This window comes from Primulina eburnea, unplaced genomic scaffold, assembly GCF_022965805.1.
Source record: "Primulina eburnea isolate SZY01 unplaced genomic scaffold, ASM2296580v1 ctg739_ERROPOS11973397, whole genome shotgun sequence".
Classification (NCBI taxonomy): domain Eukaryota; kingdom Viridiplantae; phylum Streptophyta; class Magnoliopsida; order Lamiales; family Gesneriaceae; genus Primulina; species Primulina eburnea.
In genome coordinates, this window is record NW_027331510.1 from 3,733,789 (window position 1) to 3,751,026 (window position 17,238).

The 17,238-nt window shown below is 32.6% G+C and overlaps 1 protein-coding gene across 6 annotated transcripts; it reads left to right on the forward strand.

The window, feature by feature from the left end:
• The first annotated feature begins 5,958 nt into the window (after nt 1-5,958).
• On the forward strand, nt 5,959-16,687 carry LOC140821883 (sphingoid long-chain bases kinase 1-like). 6 transcript variants are annotated; one of them, XM_073182555.1, is made up of 9 exons: nt 5,959-6,104; nt 8,893-9,414; nt 9,499-9,861; nt 10,785-10,878; nt 10,967-11,004; nt 11,805-11,951; nt 12,961-13,060; nt 14,893-15,827; nt 16,132-16,687. In XM_073182555.1, exons 2-9 carry the CDS (start codon nt 8,998-9,000, stop codon nt 16,279-16,281), a joined length of 2,244 nt encoding a protein of 747 aa, XP_073038656.1. In that variant the 5' UTR covers nt 5,959-6,104; nt 8,893-8,997; the 3' UTR covers nt 16,282-16,687. The 6 variants fall into 6 exon arrangements, with proteins under 6 accessions (XP_073038656.1, XP_073038655.1, XP_073038653.1 ...); XM_073182554.1 differs by having other exon boundaries at nt 5,992-6,127; XM_073182552.1 differs by lacking the exon at nt 5,959-6,104 and adding an exon at nt 8,474-8,647.
• The last annotated feature ends 551 nt before the right edge of the window (nt 16,688-17,238 follow it).

Sequence of the window (17,238 nt, forward strand, 5' to 3'; positions counted from 1 at the left end):
CTAAAATAATAATATACGAACGTTAATGATTAAATTTCAAGATTCAACCACTTAAATATTATGATTTATTCTTTTACTTTTATAAATCAATCTCGAATTTGTTCTCATCTAGCCATATTAATATTTTTGAAATATAGATGAGAGTGGGGATGGTGATTTTATCTCCGCAAATTCGAGTTTGAAGATCTTACGAACCCAAAAAAAATGGAAAAGAAATGAGAACGACAAACTCGTTCACTCTTCGTTGTCATCCCTAATACGTTGCTATTATAAACAGTGTGACAGCCTGAAAGTTACAACTTACCAACCCTATCGCTAATTCTTTTTTTTTAAATTAAAAAACGGCTGCCATTATTTTTTCAATAATATTAATTGCTGGGGTTGGTAACCTCGGTTGCTTATTATAATTAATATTGAATATTTAAAAATTGTTAGCCTTGATCTTTTATTTTAATTGTTTTTAAAAAACAAAATTTTTATATAAAATATCGGGTTTGTAATCAGATCGATGATTCTTAATTTCGTTTTTAAAAAAAGTTGTCTTTTTTTATTACATATCGAACGTTACGGTTTATATAATAAATAATGTTACAAATTTGTAATATTGGTATCGAACATGATGTAAAAAATTTTGTAACAGTGTATAATCACCCGATTTGGTTACCAAATAAATAAAATGTATTAAATATCATTTATTTTAATTTTTTAAGTAAATATCTAAATATTATATGTAATATTTGAGTTATAACAGAGACACGACATTATTTTGGTGTAATTTTTAGAATTTTTGAAGTACTTGTCTTTCCTTTTTAAGCATATTTATTATTTTATTTCTTCTTGCATGAATAATTAAACTTATGTATGAAAAATTTCTAAAAAAATATTTAAAATATGAAATTTAAAATTTCATTTTATTTTTCAATTTTAATTTTTTTTTTTAACAATAACGAGTGAAATTCACACAACGTATGTACACATAGGCTAGTTTTCATTAAACCACGACAACAAATAATTTCCCAAAAAAATATAAATCATCATTTTTTTTCAAAAAGCTAACAATTAATAAATGGTAACTTGCTTTTAAATCCTTAAATCCAAACACGAGTTTGTGTCAGAAAAAAAAAAAATTGCACTATTGATTCACACAAAAAATTTATGTAATCATATATCTTTTCACACATGAAAATCAGTAATATATATATATATATATATAGAAATTATAATACTTACAAATGATAAGATTTTGAGCATAATATTGAAACATATTTATTCATATCAAAATTTGACACAATTGTTTGGGTATTAAAATATCATATATTAATATATATGAAACAGTTGATCCTCAAATATCATATATTAGTACACGATTTCAATGTTTTGTATCGATTTTCATCAGATAAAAGACGTGTCATTAATACTAATATTTGTCATACATATTTGGGTACTCAAAAACCATACGATGACATCAGGTCTGAAACAGCTGATACTCAAATAACATATTTTCAATATTTTATATCGATTTTAAAAAAAAAATCAAAGAATACAAATGCATATTTTTTGTGGCTGTAACTGACCACGAACCCAATAAAACAAATAAGATAACATATGTGTTTCAAATTTGTGTATCGAGGCAATGAGAAACCAAATCAAAGTATGCATATAATTTTAGATTTTTAGTCAATAGTTGATTTTCATTTGATTTCACACATTAAAAGAAAAAGCTCGAGATAAAATATGTAATATGATCTCTTTGAAATTTTGCAGTTGCTGTACTTAGGGTCGCCACTTGTTCGTATTTTCCAAATTCTCGAGTAATCCACGAAATAACTTTTGTAAAACAAGTCAAATGAGGCTGCGCACGTGAAAATTATATACTATTTATCATCACATTTACAAAATCTTCTTGCTCTTGTGTCCATACACCTCATTTCAATATATATATATATATATATATATATATATATATATATATATATATATATATATATATTTATTGGTGATTTTAATATTTTATATTATAAAATTTCAATATTAATGCATTATATATATTTTTTTCGATTTTAGTATTTTTTTTCAACATAACACCGATGTGATATCGTCGTGGAATTGATATGAATAGTGTTATATCAACATTTTTGACAAAAAAATGATTAAAATTTCAAAAAATTAGAAGATATATAGTTTAATAGAAATTTGATAGCATATAAAAAAAAATCACAATATAAATAAATATACAAAAATCAAAAATACAATTTTTCATATATATCCATCACTAGACTTGATAGGACGTGTGAACGCGGATAACTTGGTTGACTAAATGAATTTCACTTTTTATTACTCAAGTATATATATATATATATATATATATATATATATATATATATATATATATATATATATATATATATATACTGTGGGTTGCTAGAACGACGTAAAGTATTTAACGACAAAACGTGAATTTATTTTTTAAGATTATACGATATCTCACGTATAATATTAAATAACATAAAATTCGTAATATCATCTCAAAAATTGTAATAAAAATCTTTTAGCTGATCCGTTACATATGTAATTACTTTTTATTTTAAATATTCATCATGTCAACGATCAACACGTTGAATTTGCGATACGGTCACATAAAACAACTTTATTTAATAAGATATATATATATATATATATATATATATATATATATTTATATTTTATTTAATAAATAAGTCCGAATCTAAAGAAGCTTCGATTTCTCGTTTTTCCTCGATGCTTCCTTTTCACGTATCAAAAAAACACTCCTCCATCAATGTCATCTTTATCTCCTTCCACGAAGCACCCTTTTCTTAATATTTACATGATTATACCTATACACACACACACACACACACACACACGACTTTACATATAAATCCTCCATCGCCTTACAGCATTAATCTGTCACGTAAACTAACAGAATTTTGCGACGCAACTTCCTCAAATATTCAAAAGATCTGATATTTTGAATGGATGTTAGTCAAAGTGTTCCAAGAATGGCGAAGAGACAAAAGAAGAATTCCAAACAGAAGAAAGATTCACTCAAAGTAGTGTACATCTCTAGTCCCATGAAAGTGAAGACCAGTGCCTCTGGGTTTATGTCGATCGTGCAACAACTTACGGGGAAAAACTCCGATATCGCGCAATATACGGAGCTGAACGACGATAAAGTCAGCGAGTTTCTTGAAATTGATCTGAACGACGGAGCTTCAGCTAGCCAAGAGGAGACGAGTGATCGGTATTTGTCATCGATTTCGAATTCAAATGATACGACTACATGTAATAACTCGTCGAATTCGTTCTTCGAGTGCGTCCACGACGGGCTTGTCTCTCCGATGGAAGATCAATTTGCTGGGATCTTTGGTTCGAATTCGTTTTGTGATCATTTTCTTGTAGATGTGCTAGGAAGTTATGCTGACTTGTGAAAAGAACTTTGTGTGGTATTTTTACTGGTATACCACATCTGGACATAATATAGTACTGCTTGATTGATTAGACAATATGGTCTTCATCTATGTACAAATTTAGTGATTTTTTGGAGTAATTTTAATACCTTGGAAAGGGGATTTCATATACAGGGAGTACTAGTCTCTTTTTCAGAATTTTGTTGTATTGTCTCACCTATGTTGAGTAGATAAATTTATATTTTTGATTATGTATGTTTGTGGTTTTGAGGTTTTACGTTATTAAATTTAAGCTTTTAGTTTCGAGTTTTTTTTATTATTGTCAATTTTAATATCACGTTGGGAAAATGACTAAAAAGATAAAAAATATAAAAATGAACAGATTAAGACTGATATTTAACAAAATAGATAATCAATATGAAAGAAAAATGTAAATTTTAATTATTATATAATGCTATTAAAATTTTGATCTAAAGCGGGAAAGAAGCTTAATTAGATTTATGAGTTTGAAAGATTATAGAAAATATAAGAGACTTCGAGTTATGAACATGAGATATCGTCTTAAATTTGAGACCTCGTAAGATAAGCTATTAAAATTATATAAAATTTAATAGACTAATATATAAATGATTTTATTTAAATTACAATCCTATTCAATAAAAATATATTCACGCATAAATATTAATTTTCAAAGACATGTCCCTTGGTCCTTTCGGAAAGGAATAATACATATTTTTTTAATTAACTTTGCATTTGAAAAATAAGAGAAAATAAATATACGAAGGTACATATGCCCAAATGTTGCTGTCATGGTCGTAGGAAGTATAGTTTATATTCTCAAAAGATTGGGACGAATGACTCATCATTTGAACACTAATTATTGCTCGAAGCAAACCTTTCAATGATATTAAAAAAATAATATTACACTGTTTAAAAAAAGAATAAATAATAAATATATTAAATTATAAAAAATTATATACCAGACCATCTCACAATTCAATTCTAAGAGATAGATCTTCAACACAATCTAATACTGAAAAATATTATTTTTATGTTAAAAATTATTAATTTTCATTACATATATGAATAGATCGACTCGTATCATGAATATAGATCAGACAATTTCACAATATATATATATATATATATATATATATATATATTATATTTAAATTAATAACATAATTAATCTTACTCCATCTGTCCTATATATTTAATATTTAGGCTGAATTTTCTTTTGTCGACCATCCCGGATATATAGCTTAGTTTTCATCTTTAATATTATTTTTTCTACTCTTAGACCCATCTATCTCTATTTATTTTACTTTTTTAATTACTGATTTGTTCATAACATTAATTTTATAAGGGTCAAATGAGCAAATTATTTATAAAATTTACTTTTTCAATAATTTGTTTAATATGTACAAATTCATACAAATATAAATATATGAGACAGATGAAGTATTTGTATTTATTGTTTGCCCATTGAATAATTGCTGGCTTCAATCATATTATAATTTTTTTGTTATTGGGCATTTACAATAGCAAATATAACTTTACCGTATATTTTATGAATAATTCTCTTCTGATACAATCTTATAGATTTATACCGTAAGATGGTTCGATCCGATATATATTTAAATTGAAATTAATATTTTTGAAATTTTTCACATATATATTTTAAAATATTTTAATACTTTTGGCATAACCAAATGTAATAATGATTAGATGGTAGAAACGAGTGCTTTCCGTTTTAAAAAAATATATATAACTGACAGTAACATTGAAACTCAAATTTTTAAAACTATACATCAATCTAAGCACTACGTTTCGATTGCTCTAATTAGAAATGACAATTACTGCACTCCAAGAGTCCCCATCTCAATAATTTCACTTTTTGCAATCAATGAGAATCAAATTCGTGACATTTGCTCTGATATTAGTGGTAAGACTAAACATTTTACCAAAAGTTATAGCTGGTGATAATGACACAACTCAAACATTTTAAACATTACAACAATTCAAAATATTATGTTTTGATTGCTTTAATAAACGAAGAAATTTATTAATAATATGATCATATTTGAAATATAATCATAACAAACGTGGACATTCGTTCGTTCAAATTAAAGTAATCAATCCAAATATAAATTTAAAGATTTTATAAATTTCTACCAAATAGAGGGTCGAATCTTTTACGACGGCGAGGAGGCCATAGCCTCAGGCCGGCCTTGGGAAAAACTCATTTTTTTAATTAGTTTTGATATGCTGCACATCTTTGTGAGCACCGACGAGGTGTCAGTTACTCATTGGATGCACAATTTTTCTATATTTCATCACATCCAATAGGTGAGTGATACCTCATCAGTGCTCACATAAATGTGCATGATAGGTGTACAGGATACCAAAACTGTTTTTTAATAATATATATATATATATATCGAGTAATAAAAAAATAAACAAATAGGAATAAATAAATAATAAAAATATTGAATAAAGAAAGAAAGAAAAGGGGGAGTGGGGGAAAATGGAGCAATAAAGAGAGCTAAAAAATTTAAAGCAAAAAACTGTGTGTGGTTCGCTCCTTATTATTCCTCTTTCCCCAAACCCACCTCCACCGATCGTCGAGTCCCCAATCGCCGGAGACAATCTATATTGTTTACGAATTCAAGAAAGGCAAGAAATTTCTCAACTCTCTCGTGCGTGGGTTTTTCATTACATGCGTGTAGATTTTCTATTTGTGGTTTTTGGTTCTGGATTTTCTCGGAATATTGTAGCTCCTTTCCTCGGTGATGGGGTTGTATTCGAGATGTATTGAGCTAAATTTAGTCTGGGATATTGGATTTCGGGTTTCTGCTACTTTCTTTGGCTGTGTTAATAAGAGATCAACATTATCTTTTCTTTAGGTTGTTCGAACGCTTGATTGATGTGTTTTTGGGTGATTAACTGGGGATTTTCTAGGTTTCCCAAAAAATTATGTACCCAATTTTTGCTAATGCTTAACATGGTTTAGAGTTTCAAATTTTGCTGTCAGCTATGTCAGCACTGTATGATGGAAGTGATCAGTTATATCGTAGGAAGACTGCTCCAATGTCTTATTTTTCACTTCGTTTTGATGTAATTCTATGACAGTATTTGGTTTATCATTTCCCTTTTAAATGCCAATGTGCCGAATTATAATAGGTTTAAGCATATATAGTTGACAAATTGTTAGATGTCCCACATCACGTTCCAGTTGTTCATTCATGTTCGTGTGAGCGGTGTTTCATTCCTTTGCGCGAGTGATGTGTTATATTTCCCACATCAGCTGATTAAGATCTGATTGCTGTATATATAGATGAACAATCCTTCTTTTTTAGATAGATTTTGGGTTTAGTGAGGCCATAATTCATAATCTTAAACAAAAAGCGAGGAATAAATATTTGCTTGGAACGTGCTTGGAAAGAAATGAAAACTCCAGCTGATACATGCTCACCTTATTGTGTGATCTGTTTGAATAGACGCTCTCATCATCTGTATGGGAAGTAGGGAGCTTGGTGTGTATCTGTTTATAGTTCAATTGTAATGTTTGATGGAACCGAAAATCACAATTTTTAAAATGTGTGTTTTTAGTTTATGACTAGCGCACTGGGGGTAAGCTCAGAGGGGGTGGATGAATCACCACCTTGGCCTCTGCCTCCCTTTGCCACACTGACATGCTGGTTCATGAAAAACTGGTAAAACTACTTTACTAGGCTGTTATTATTATTATTTTTTGTTTCCTGGTTGCAGTATTAAACTTGTTTTTTAGACTAGATGTTGTTTCTTGCATGTGTACTGAAGTTTTTAAGAACGCATGTTGATAGAGAAGCTATCTATTCAAAGTGATGTTTTGGTGCCTAGATTATTTCAATTGCGTTGTTATAAACCCAAAAACACAACTTCTGGTCTTCTGCTTCAGCTTCATAAAAAATAAAAAATCCGATCCTTTTATTTTTCTAATTGTGAAAATTACTACGTTCTATAGAAGTAGTTAAAAAACACCCAGAAAATATTGTACACTCGAACCAATTAATTTTTTCTTCGTTTTTGCTTGACTTAGTTTTTCCCAAAGCATACATTTGTGATACTGATTTAGTTCCTATTTGCAACATATTACTGGACTTCTTCCCATATCTGCATATACCTTAATTTTGTGTTATGTCTCAGACTGTATGGGATTAATCTGCACTACAAAGTGCATAGACATGATTATTTCATCTGAAGTAACATGGTTATTGATATCTGGAGCTGTTAATTTTACTACTTATTGAATTATAAGACTTTGCTTCGGAAATATGTCCGTAGCGTATTACAATTGTGACAGATTTTCAACTTTTAATTTTTTTAATGGATCCTGGCTTTATATTTGAAAATTTTAAGATTGGAATTATCTCACAAAAATTATAATTTTCATTGGTGGTCTTATACTGAGATGAACATAATGATCGAAAAAGTTTATTGTTAGTACATAGCTGTAAATGAAGGTACCTGAAAGTTATACTCATTTGAAGCTTATAATGTTTCATTTTAAAACAACGTGTGCAATTCGAAGAATGAATTGAGATTTACACGCCTTTGGCTTCTTTAACTGCTTGCTATACTTGGGGCCTAAAAATGTCATAAGAATCGTTGTTTTAAGACGAGAATTAATCAATTTACAAGTAGATGTTTTACTTGTAGATTGTGTTAACTTTTTAAATCGTCTTTGATTGCTTGATATCGTAGCTGCTTTTCAATTACTTGGTTGCAATATTGATTTTCTTTCTTTTATCGTGAACTCAAGGTGGCTTTTCAATTCCCTTGCAAGCTCTATATGCTAGCTGCCATTTTAAGTTTGATGTTCTTGTCGATATTTTGAAACATGGTTTCTATGATAGCAAAAATTATTTCACAAAATAATCCATCTTTTTCCGGTTTATTGGTTTTGTAATGAAAAGAGTGAAATGTGATTGAACCTACTGTTTGGATCCTCTATTACAATCATGGATTTCAGTTTTATGTTGTTTGACAGATTGTACGGAGCTCGGCGACTGACAAGCACAATAAGCACTCAGAAACATGATAGTGAATAAGTTATTGATTTTTCACCCATGGAGTTGCACGATATTATAAAGGCTTGTTAATCCTACAGGAAGTTAAAGAGGATGAGCATATGGACAAACCAGTTAGTGTTGCAACTTGCAACCTTGGATACTTTTGTATGAGTTTGTTTGAAGTTTTTTTCTTGATTTGAGATTTTATCAACATAGAAGTAGTACATATCACTCATATGAAAGTATTTTAAGATCGAGACTTCAACCACTTACCACTAATACGTGTTTACATTTTATTATAATAGTCTGGACCCGTTAAAGTGATGCCTACCATGTGATAGTTTTGATAAATTTGCATATAAAATTTGGAGTATTTTGGTAATGGTGAAACAATCCTGACAAAAATGCAGGACGACTTATGCTCACGCTCTCAATTTTGAAATTGAATCTGTGGTCAAAAAGTTGTACATATGCATTGTTAAATGTTCGTTCTTCTCCAACATCCCTAAGTCAATATGCAGAAGAATGGGAGTCTATCTAAGAATAGTTCTTTGAGACTGACAACCTCACAGTCTCTTCGTCGTCTGGGGCTTTGTTCCCAAATTTCAACTGCACAACAAACATCCCCAGTTGTCTTTCCAGAAAAACGTAGTAGAGGGAGGGCTGCCACAAGTGCTGATATTAGTGTCAACGATGATTACTCTAACAAAGCTAAGAGGGCGGAACACAAGATTGATATTGGGGATGAGCAATCTGACTTATTGGGATATGAATTGTTTTCTGGGAAACTATCATTGGACAAAAGGGGATCTAGTAAGAATTCTGAGGTGCAAGCATCAGAGAAAAAGGACATAGAGGCAGTTGATGCTAAACTGACAAGCAAGGCATTGATTTGGGGTTCGGAAATGTTGCGTCTAGAAGACGTGGTTTCGGTAATGTTCATTGGTTCATTCTTAAATTTGTTCAAGTTATCCTAATATTCCTGATTTGGAATCAACATCTATTTTATTTTGCAGCTATCTTACTGTGTTGGTCTTAGACATTTTACTTTGCATGCTTATCCATTAAGAAAGGGTTCATGTGGTGGCCTTTTTATCAAAAGTGGGAGAAATCGAAAAGACCATCGCTTTTTAGCTCCTAACCCAGAGGATGCACTTCAGTGGGTTAATGCTTTTGCAGATCAGCAGTGTTTCGTGAATTGCTTACCTCATCCTATGGCTACTAAGAAGCAGGGTTCAGATCAACTTTTCAATGAATTCCCTCCTGAGTCATACATAAGATGTAAGAGTCGACCCAAAATGCTCGTCATTTTAAACCCTCGGTCTGGGCGTGGTCGTTCAAAAAAAGTGTTTCATGGCCTGGTCGAACCCTTACTTAAAGTAAGTTGTTTTTGGTATTTTTTTTACTCAGGATATGGATTTTGCTTTATAATCTGCATTGCATGTGGAGGCTTCGAGAGCAATTAACGTTTACTTGTAGTTTAGATTTAATTGGATTGAAGAAGAAAAAACAGATAATTGAGTGCTTTAATGATAAATATTAACAGTCCTTTCCTTTTATTTCAGTTACTACAAACATTAATATCGTGCTTTAGTAAATAAATACATGAACATTGTTTCCCTTTCCTTTCATTTTTCAATTCATGAATAATCTCTGGACCTGATATATGAGAGAGTTACACCCAAAATGCTGTGATGTAATTCAGTTCTGATTCTCACGACTTAACTTGTATCAGCAAATTTTCTCCTTAATTTAATTAAACTGGGCTAAGTCGTAAATCATTATAATTATTGACTCTTTTGGAATTGTTATTACTAATTGATACTATGAATGTCATATCCATGAAATCTATTTGCACAATATATTGTGTGATATTTAGATATTATAAAAGTCACGGGGATTATTTAGATCCTAAAAGAAAAGTTAGGATGAATCGCCTTCTTTTAAAACAGCTTATAAGCTGTCAATGAGCTTATTTTTCAATCTTATAAACTATTTTATACTTTTTTTGCCAAACAATTTTGAGAGCTTATAAGCTTTCCCAAACACCCTATTGCAAACAATTGGTTTGCTAGTTTTAAATTTTGTTAAGGCCATTCCAAGATTGATTGAGATGTTTCCTTCAACCTTGTGTCCTACATAAGCATCAAAATAAGAAGTGTTTTTCCAATGTAAAACTGGATTAATTCGTGAAAATTATGATTTAGTAGAAGATTATACATAAAATGATTAAATTGTCACGCTTATCAGGATGCGGCCAGGCAATTAAAGTCTTCTTACTTTGCTGTTTGCTCATTTTCAGCTTGCAGGATTCGATTTAGAGGTTGTTGAGACAACATATGCTGGTCATGCTAAGAAACTCGCAGCCAGTGTTGATTTTTGTACATGCCCTGATGGTACTTCAATTTACTTCGTAACCAATTTCGATCCAGTTACACTGATCTATCTGACTGCTAATTCCATGATTTTTTTTTCTCATTTCAGGTATTATATGCGTTGGTGGGGATGGAATTGTAAATGAGGTTTTTTCGATTCCTTTTATCTTTTCTGTTTTTTTAGCAGGGGAATACTTTCGACGGATTACTTATATTTTCTCAGTGATGGGAATTTTTTGATTCCAAGTCTGTGCATTGCATATTGAGTGTTGGTGTGTCATTTTGGATATTGACGAAGGAACAATATGAATTTCTTGACCGGGGTTCATAATATTTATTGAGGTGGTTTTCATAGTGATTTTATGAGGTGGTTTTGGGATATTCTGGCCAATTTGGTTGACCCGATAATTATTTGTATGAATGCTTGTTTTCTGACATTACTATTGTACCTAAGATGGTTTCGTGCAAATTACAATGTTTGGAGGATTGTACTCCAACTTTTATCTGTTGACTTTTATTAGTTGTTCTAAAAAGTTTGGAGTTTCCAAGTTTTCAGACAGTTGTGGTGACAAGTGGATGTGAATGCTGTGCTCTTAAATCATTCGAAATTTCATCTCTAATCTTATTTCTGTGTTTTTCTGCTGTTTTCTTTCTACAGTTTTGTGGCTACTGTTGTCTGTTGTTTTGAAAAATTAGTAACTAGGCAACTAGCAATGTGACATGAAAAGTAGCAGATGACCAAAGCGATTATTTTTCCTATGAGAATCTCTGACTCTGTCTCTCTCATGTCTCTATTTAGCTTGAACTTTACACCTTACACTTCTGTAAGCTGCCCAATAGTTCTTTATTCACACACGAAGAAATGAATTCTGGTTCTTAATAGTATTACAAAATTTGATTAGGCTACTTTGTATCAATCATTTTTGTCATGTGTTTCCTCAATGCAGGTTTTGAATGGTTTACTGAGTAGAGACAATAAAAAAGAAGCCATTTCAGTTCCAATTGGAATTATACCTGCTGGCTCTGATAATTCCTTGGTCTGGACTGTTGTAGGGGTTAGAGACCCGATATCTGCAGCGATTGCTATAGTTAAGGTACTTTTTTATTTGAACCCTCTTAAGTGTCGCATTGTTTATCATGCACTTTAGGGTCCTTTATATGGTACTTCTAGTAATGTACACCTAGGCATTGATTGCCGTTGGATCTTATGGTGCACATGGCAATCAATGTCCCAGTGTAGATCACAGGGTGAAACATATTTGTGGTTATCAATGATGTTTTGATTTGTTTATTGCGCCTGCTACATATATATACTAGAACAATTGGAGGACATTTAGTTTTCATTTTAGTAACAGTATGCTATGAGGTAGTCTAGTTTCTTGTTTCCCTAGGATGTCAGGGATGAAAGGTGTGCTCGACCAGCTAGGTTTGAGTGCTACTTCATTTTTTCCATGACAAGGTGTTCACCTTGCACCATTAATATTTTATACCAAATACCGAGGCTAGGTTAATCTATTGAACTCACTCTAATGGTAAGTCTCAAGGTGCATTTTTCACACGCAAGATCACATATCAAATCGATTCAGGACTAAAATTTGATGAGTTTGCAGGCCAAAAACTTTTATGATGCTAAATCACAATCGACCTAGTCATACAGTAAGTTAATGACTTCTCATGAACAGCAGTGAGCTGGATTTTCCCGGTTTCAGTTTTCTGATTTAATCAAAACCGCATATTTAAAGTGCTGCTTTTGTACATTTTGATAAAAGGAGGTTCATTATCTTAGAGGGTTGTATTTGGATATTGATGCCGGGATTGGAGTTTTTTTTTGACTGACTACATGATTAGGCTGAGAATGTATATTTAGGTGCACATGGTATAGAATTTGTCCACTCCATGTCACTGAGAAAGAACCGTAGATACACAGAGAAGGAATATCATCACGATTTCTTATTACTCAAAGGTCTGTGAACAATTTGATTATTGATTCATGACTTGAAACCAATGTTTATTATCTATTAATGGCTCAGAATAAATGGATATGAATAAGAAACATCTCCGCAGAATACTGGATCATATGTATGTTTTTTGGGTTCGTTTCAGGGAGGTCTTACTGCGACTGATGTTTTTGCTGTGGAGTGGATTCACAACGGAGATATTCATTTTGGGATGACAGTTGCGTACTTTGGTTTTATTAGCGATGGTAATCAAGTTGCACTAAGCTCGAGTTTGATTTGAATTTCAGATTTGAATCGGGATGTTGGTGACATTGTTGTCCATCCATCCATGCTAACTTTTTTGAACTTTGTTTCATTGAATCCAATAATTCTTTTACTTACATTTGAGTGCTGAGTAATTATATGCTGAACTTTTATGCTCTAGTAATTGTTGATACATTCTTGCTAATCAATCTGTTAATATATGGTGGATATTTTTACTACACTAAGTCTAGCAGAATTTTCTAGTTCAGAATTTGCCAAATTTCCTATGCCAACATACTGCAACTGCAGGATCACTTAGTGGAGTTGTTAGTTGTTACCGTATTGATGTTTGCGAACAACAGTTGATTGAATCTCATGAGAACCATTGCAATGCAGACATTTAAGTGTAATGAAAGAGATATGAGTTCAAATCAATAATATGTGTGTCTCTACTAGGAAAATGGAAAGGTGATATCACTTTGTCTCTATATTTAAGATGACTGGGGTTTTCCAAAACAGATGATGTATGGATATGTCCCACATGATAATTTACTATTAAAACAGATACTTGTCATCATGATATTTGGAGGTAGTTCATTTCCATGTATGAAGTTACAGTGGGAAATATTGACGAATTTGGTCTGTCCCATTCTCTCACCTTAGTAAAGCTTTTAATTTTTCACGGAAGAGTGTTTGGTTTATGTGGGGTACTCAAATCTGGATATGGAGTGCTGAGTAGATTTCCATGTGTTTTATAAAAAAATGGAAATATTTTCCCTGTGGATTTTTGTACTAGATTGGGGGTTCAGATTAAGATTGTCTTAAAGTTTCGCAGTCGTTATGACGTCTTGAGATAGAAAAGCTTGGAATTCATTTTTGGTCAAACAACCTTACTGGTTATTTTGTGTATTTTTTTTATTCCAGCAATACTTCATACATCAGTTTTACCTGAAATTGACACTGGATCTAGTACTTTTAGATTCCATTAGAACTATGTCTATTTGTTTAATTGAAGGTGGTTCTGCCATGATATGGCGAACTAAGATCTCTAAATCCTACCTGTGCCTAGGCGGCCGCCTCGACCACCATTTAGATAACTGATCCTACTTGTCTTCTTTATGATACTTGGATCAAAGGGTTTGAGAGTCAGATCGAAGCAATGTTTATTTTGAGTGGGTTATTCATTGATGTTGGATTGGGAGAGTGGAAGAAAATTTAAGGGACATGCAGCCTTAACCTTTTTTATAAATTACTTGAAGAATTATTTTTTTGGTGATCTGCGTTGATGTCGACTTTGCAATTTGACTGATTTAAAAAACCCTTATCCCACTCTCTCCTGGGGTGGATCTATATGTATGCATCTTATCTACTCTAAATCTCTGAAGTTAAACACGGAAAGACTGAGATGAAATTATTTCATAATGAACATTCATGTGATTTCAGATCTGTGCTCTCTATATTATCTGTAGTATTGATTTAGATTTCAACTGAGGTAATTTTTTAACTGACATGTAAACCATCTTGAGCAAATCCACACCCCCTTTTATGGATAGTGCTATTTCAATCTATTAGAAATGTGCTAATTTCCTGGTCTATTTTGTCTGTTTGGTGAACCTGCCAAATGCTATTGTCGTTACTGAACTAACTTTAACATTATCCTGGTACAGTGGTACTGATTGTAACTAATATCTAAATCACTTCATGTTTCGGCGTTCAATCCCAGATAATAATCGTTTACTCCTTTGGCAGCACAGTAAATTTTTTCCAGTGGTGACTTACGACACTTAATTTCATGAAAATTTAATTTTTACTGTGAGGTTGATTCTTGGTGCAGTGTTGGAGCTCTCTGATAAATATCAGAAACGATTTGGACCTTTACGTTATTTTGTGGCCGGTTTTCTCAAATTTTTGTGCTTGCCAAAGTACAGTTACGAGGTGGAATACCTTCCAGCACAAAGAGAATCTGGAGATGTCAAAATTCCAGCTGATCGGGAAATTATTGACATGTCAGAGCTATACACCGATATTATGAGGAGATCAAGCAAGGAAGGCATTCCTCGAGCGTCAAGCTTATCAAGTATTGATTCAATAATGACTCCGAGTCGAATGTCCGGAGGAGATTTAGATGCTACCTATAGCAGCACTGAACCATCGGAGTATGTGCGTGCCATAGATCCAAAGTCAAAACGACTATCAGTTGGAAGAAGCAATTTATCAGCCGAACCGGAAGTTATCCATCCGCAAATGCCACATACAGGGACTCCAAACTGGCCCAGGACTAGGTCCAAATCGAGGACGGATAAGGGATGGGCTGGATTAACTATCACAACCGATAACACAAGGTCTTCTTGGGGAAATGCCGTAACTAATGATAGAGAGGATATCTCATCAACAATATCCGATCCTGGTCCAATTTGGGATGCGGAGCCTCGGTGGGACTCCGAACCTAACTGGGATGTAGAAAATCCAATTGAATTCCCAATACCATCTGAAGATTTGGCAGCTAGTGAAAAGAAGGAAATGGTTCCAAAAGCTGAAGAGAATTGGGTGCAATCTAAAGGCCAATTTCTTGGTGTGCTGGTGTGCAATCACTCGTGTAGAACTGTTCAAAGTTTGAGTTCTCAGGTGGTGGCCCCAAAGGCAGAGCATGATGACAACACTTTGGATTTGCTATTGGTACGTGGAACTGGACGATTGAGGCTGTTGAGATTCCTCTTGAATTTACAAAGGGGCAGGCACATTACATTGCCATATGTTGAATATATCAAGGTAAGCTGTCTACCTGACGGTTCCCTCCTCCAATATGCATATTTATATAGTTAAAATAAAATATAAATAACAAATACAGCTTAATTTTCTAAGCTGGAGACAATTATTTACCCGCTACTTCACAGTTTGGAATTGTTACCGAAACCTTTTGCTCGAGGAATGTTCCTTTGTTGTGAGGAATTTTTAGAAGATATCCCTTGCTGATAAAAGAATATCTCTTATTACCATCAAACTAATTCCAGCTTCTACGCTTAAGTGTATAGCGTATACCCGCTTTTCTGACAAGAATATCCACCAAATTCAGGTAAAGTCGGTGAAAGTTAAACCTGGAAAGCGCACTCACAATGGCTGTGGAATTGATGGTGAATTATTCCCCATAAACGGTCAAGCGATCTGTTCGTTACTTCCAGAACAATGCAGGCTTATTGGTCGCTCGTCTCGTTCTAGTAAGTAGCCATTCATCTTTCTATTTTTATGGCTAAGGATGGTGCAGCTGCAACGTCCTCTGGAAAACATGTGATGGCACGTATCCAGAGGCAGCATCTCATTAAGAGAATTCATCCCCAAGTCTAGATTGTGACAAAGTTTGTGTGCCTTGTAAATTTTGTCAGCATCTTTGTAGCTTCTTTCTTTCTGCATATCTTCGAGTGTGGTATGTGTATCGTATGTCTAACCCAACTTGCTCGACTGTAGGGGAGTTGGTTTTCATGAATTGGGTCTTAGTTCGAGCCACGTTTCTTTAATTCTCAGAATTACTCCATGTATCATGGCCATACATTCAGTAGTACGTGCAATCTGGCTTTGTGTGCAATGTTGCGCTCGCTAATATCCGGATTTTGTATGTCAAATTATCAATTTGCTTGTCCTCTCATTTCAGATTTTTTTTTACTTCCCAGTTTTCATAACTTTGATTAACGCCTGAAGTCCTGAACACATGAGATACTGCTTCAAAGTGGAAGCCTGGTGCAAATCTAAAATTTGATTTCTGAGTTGGGGAAAGTGATTAAATCTTGGAACTATTCCAAAATTTGGTCAAGAAAGCGTATTCTATTTTACATTATGACGCACGATCAATAATTCAATATCATGGCACTTCTCATGTAGCAACGTAAATTTCTTATGTCAGGAGACTCGATTTCAATCCAAGGCGAGCGTGGAAAAACCGCGGTTTTTATAATAATTTAGTAATTTTGAAGTACTGCCACCCAGAAAATAACATAATTCTACATCTGCCTTAAATAATCATTTCCTCAAAATAACACCAAACATAAAAAATGTTCTTGGTATATATTTTTCGAAACAACCTAAGGTAATTGTTTTTTTTTTTTTTTTGTTTTTGAAAAGCTGTGATTGTGTGGATAGTGAGAATAGGATAATAATTTAAGTCCACGATAGTTAAAAGCAAATTGTA

What these genes read in the sequence shown, in the direction of transcription:
- LOC140821883 (XM_073182550.1), top strand. Translation starts at nt 8,594, where the DNA reads ATGAGCATATGGACAAACCAGTTAGTGTTGCAACTTGCAACCTTGGAT. An exon ending in TTGCAACCTTGGATACTTTT is followed by an intron (nt 8,648 to 9,003) that starts GTATGAGTTTGT and finishes GTCAATATGCAG; the next exon opens with AAGAATGGGAGTCTATCTAA. An exon ending in CAGCGATTGCTATAGTTAAG is followed by an intron (nt 11,952 to 12,960) that starts GTACTTTTTTAT and finishes GGTTCGTTTCAG; the next exon opens with GGAGGTCTTACTGCGACTGA.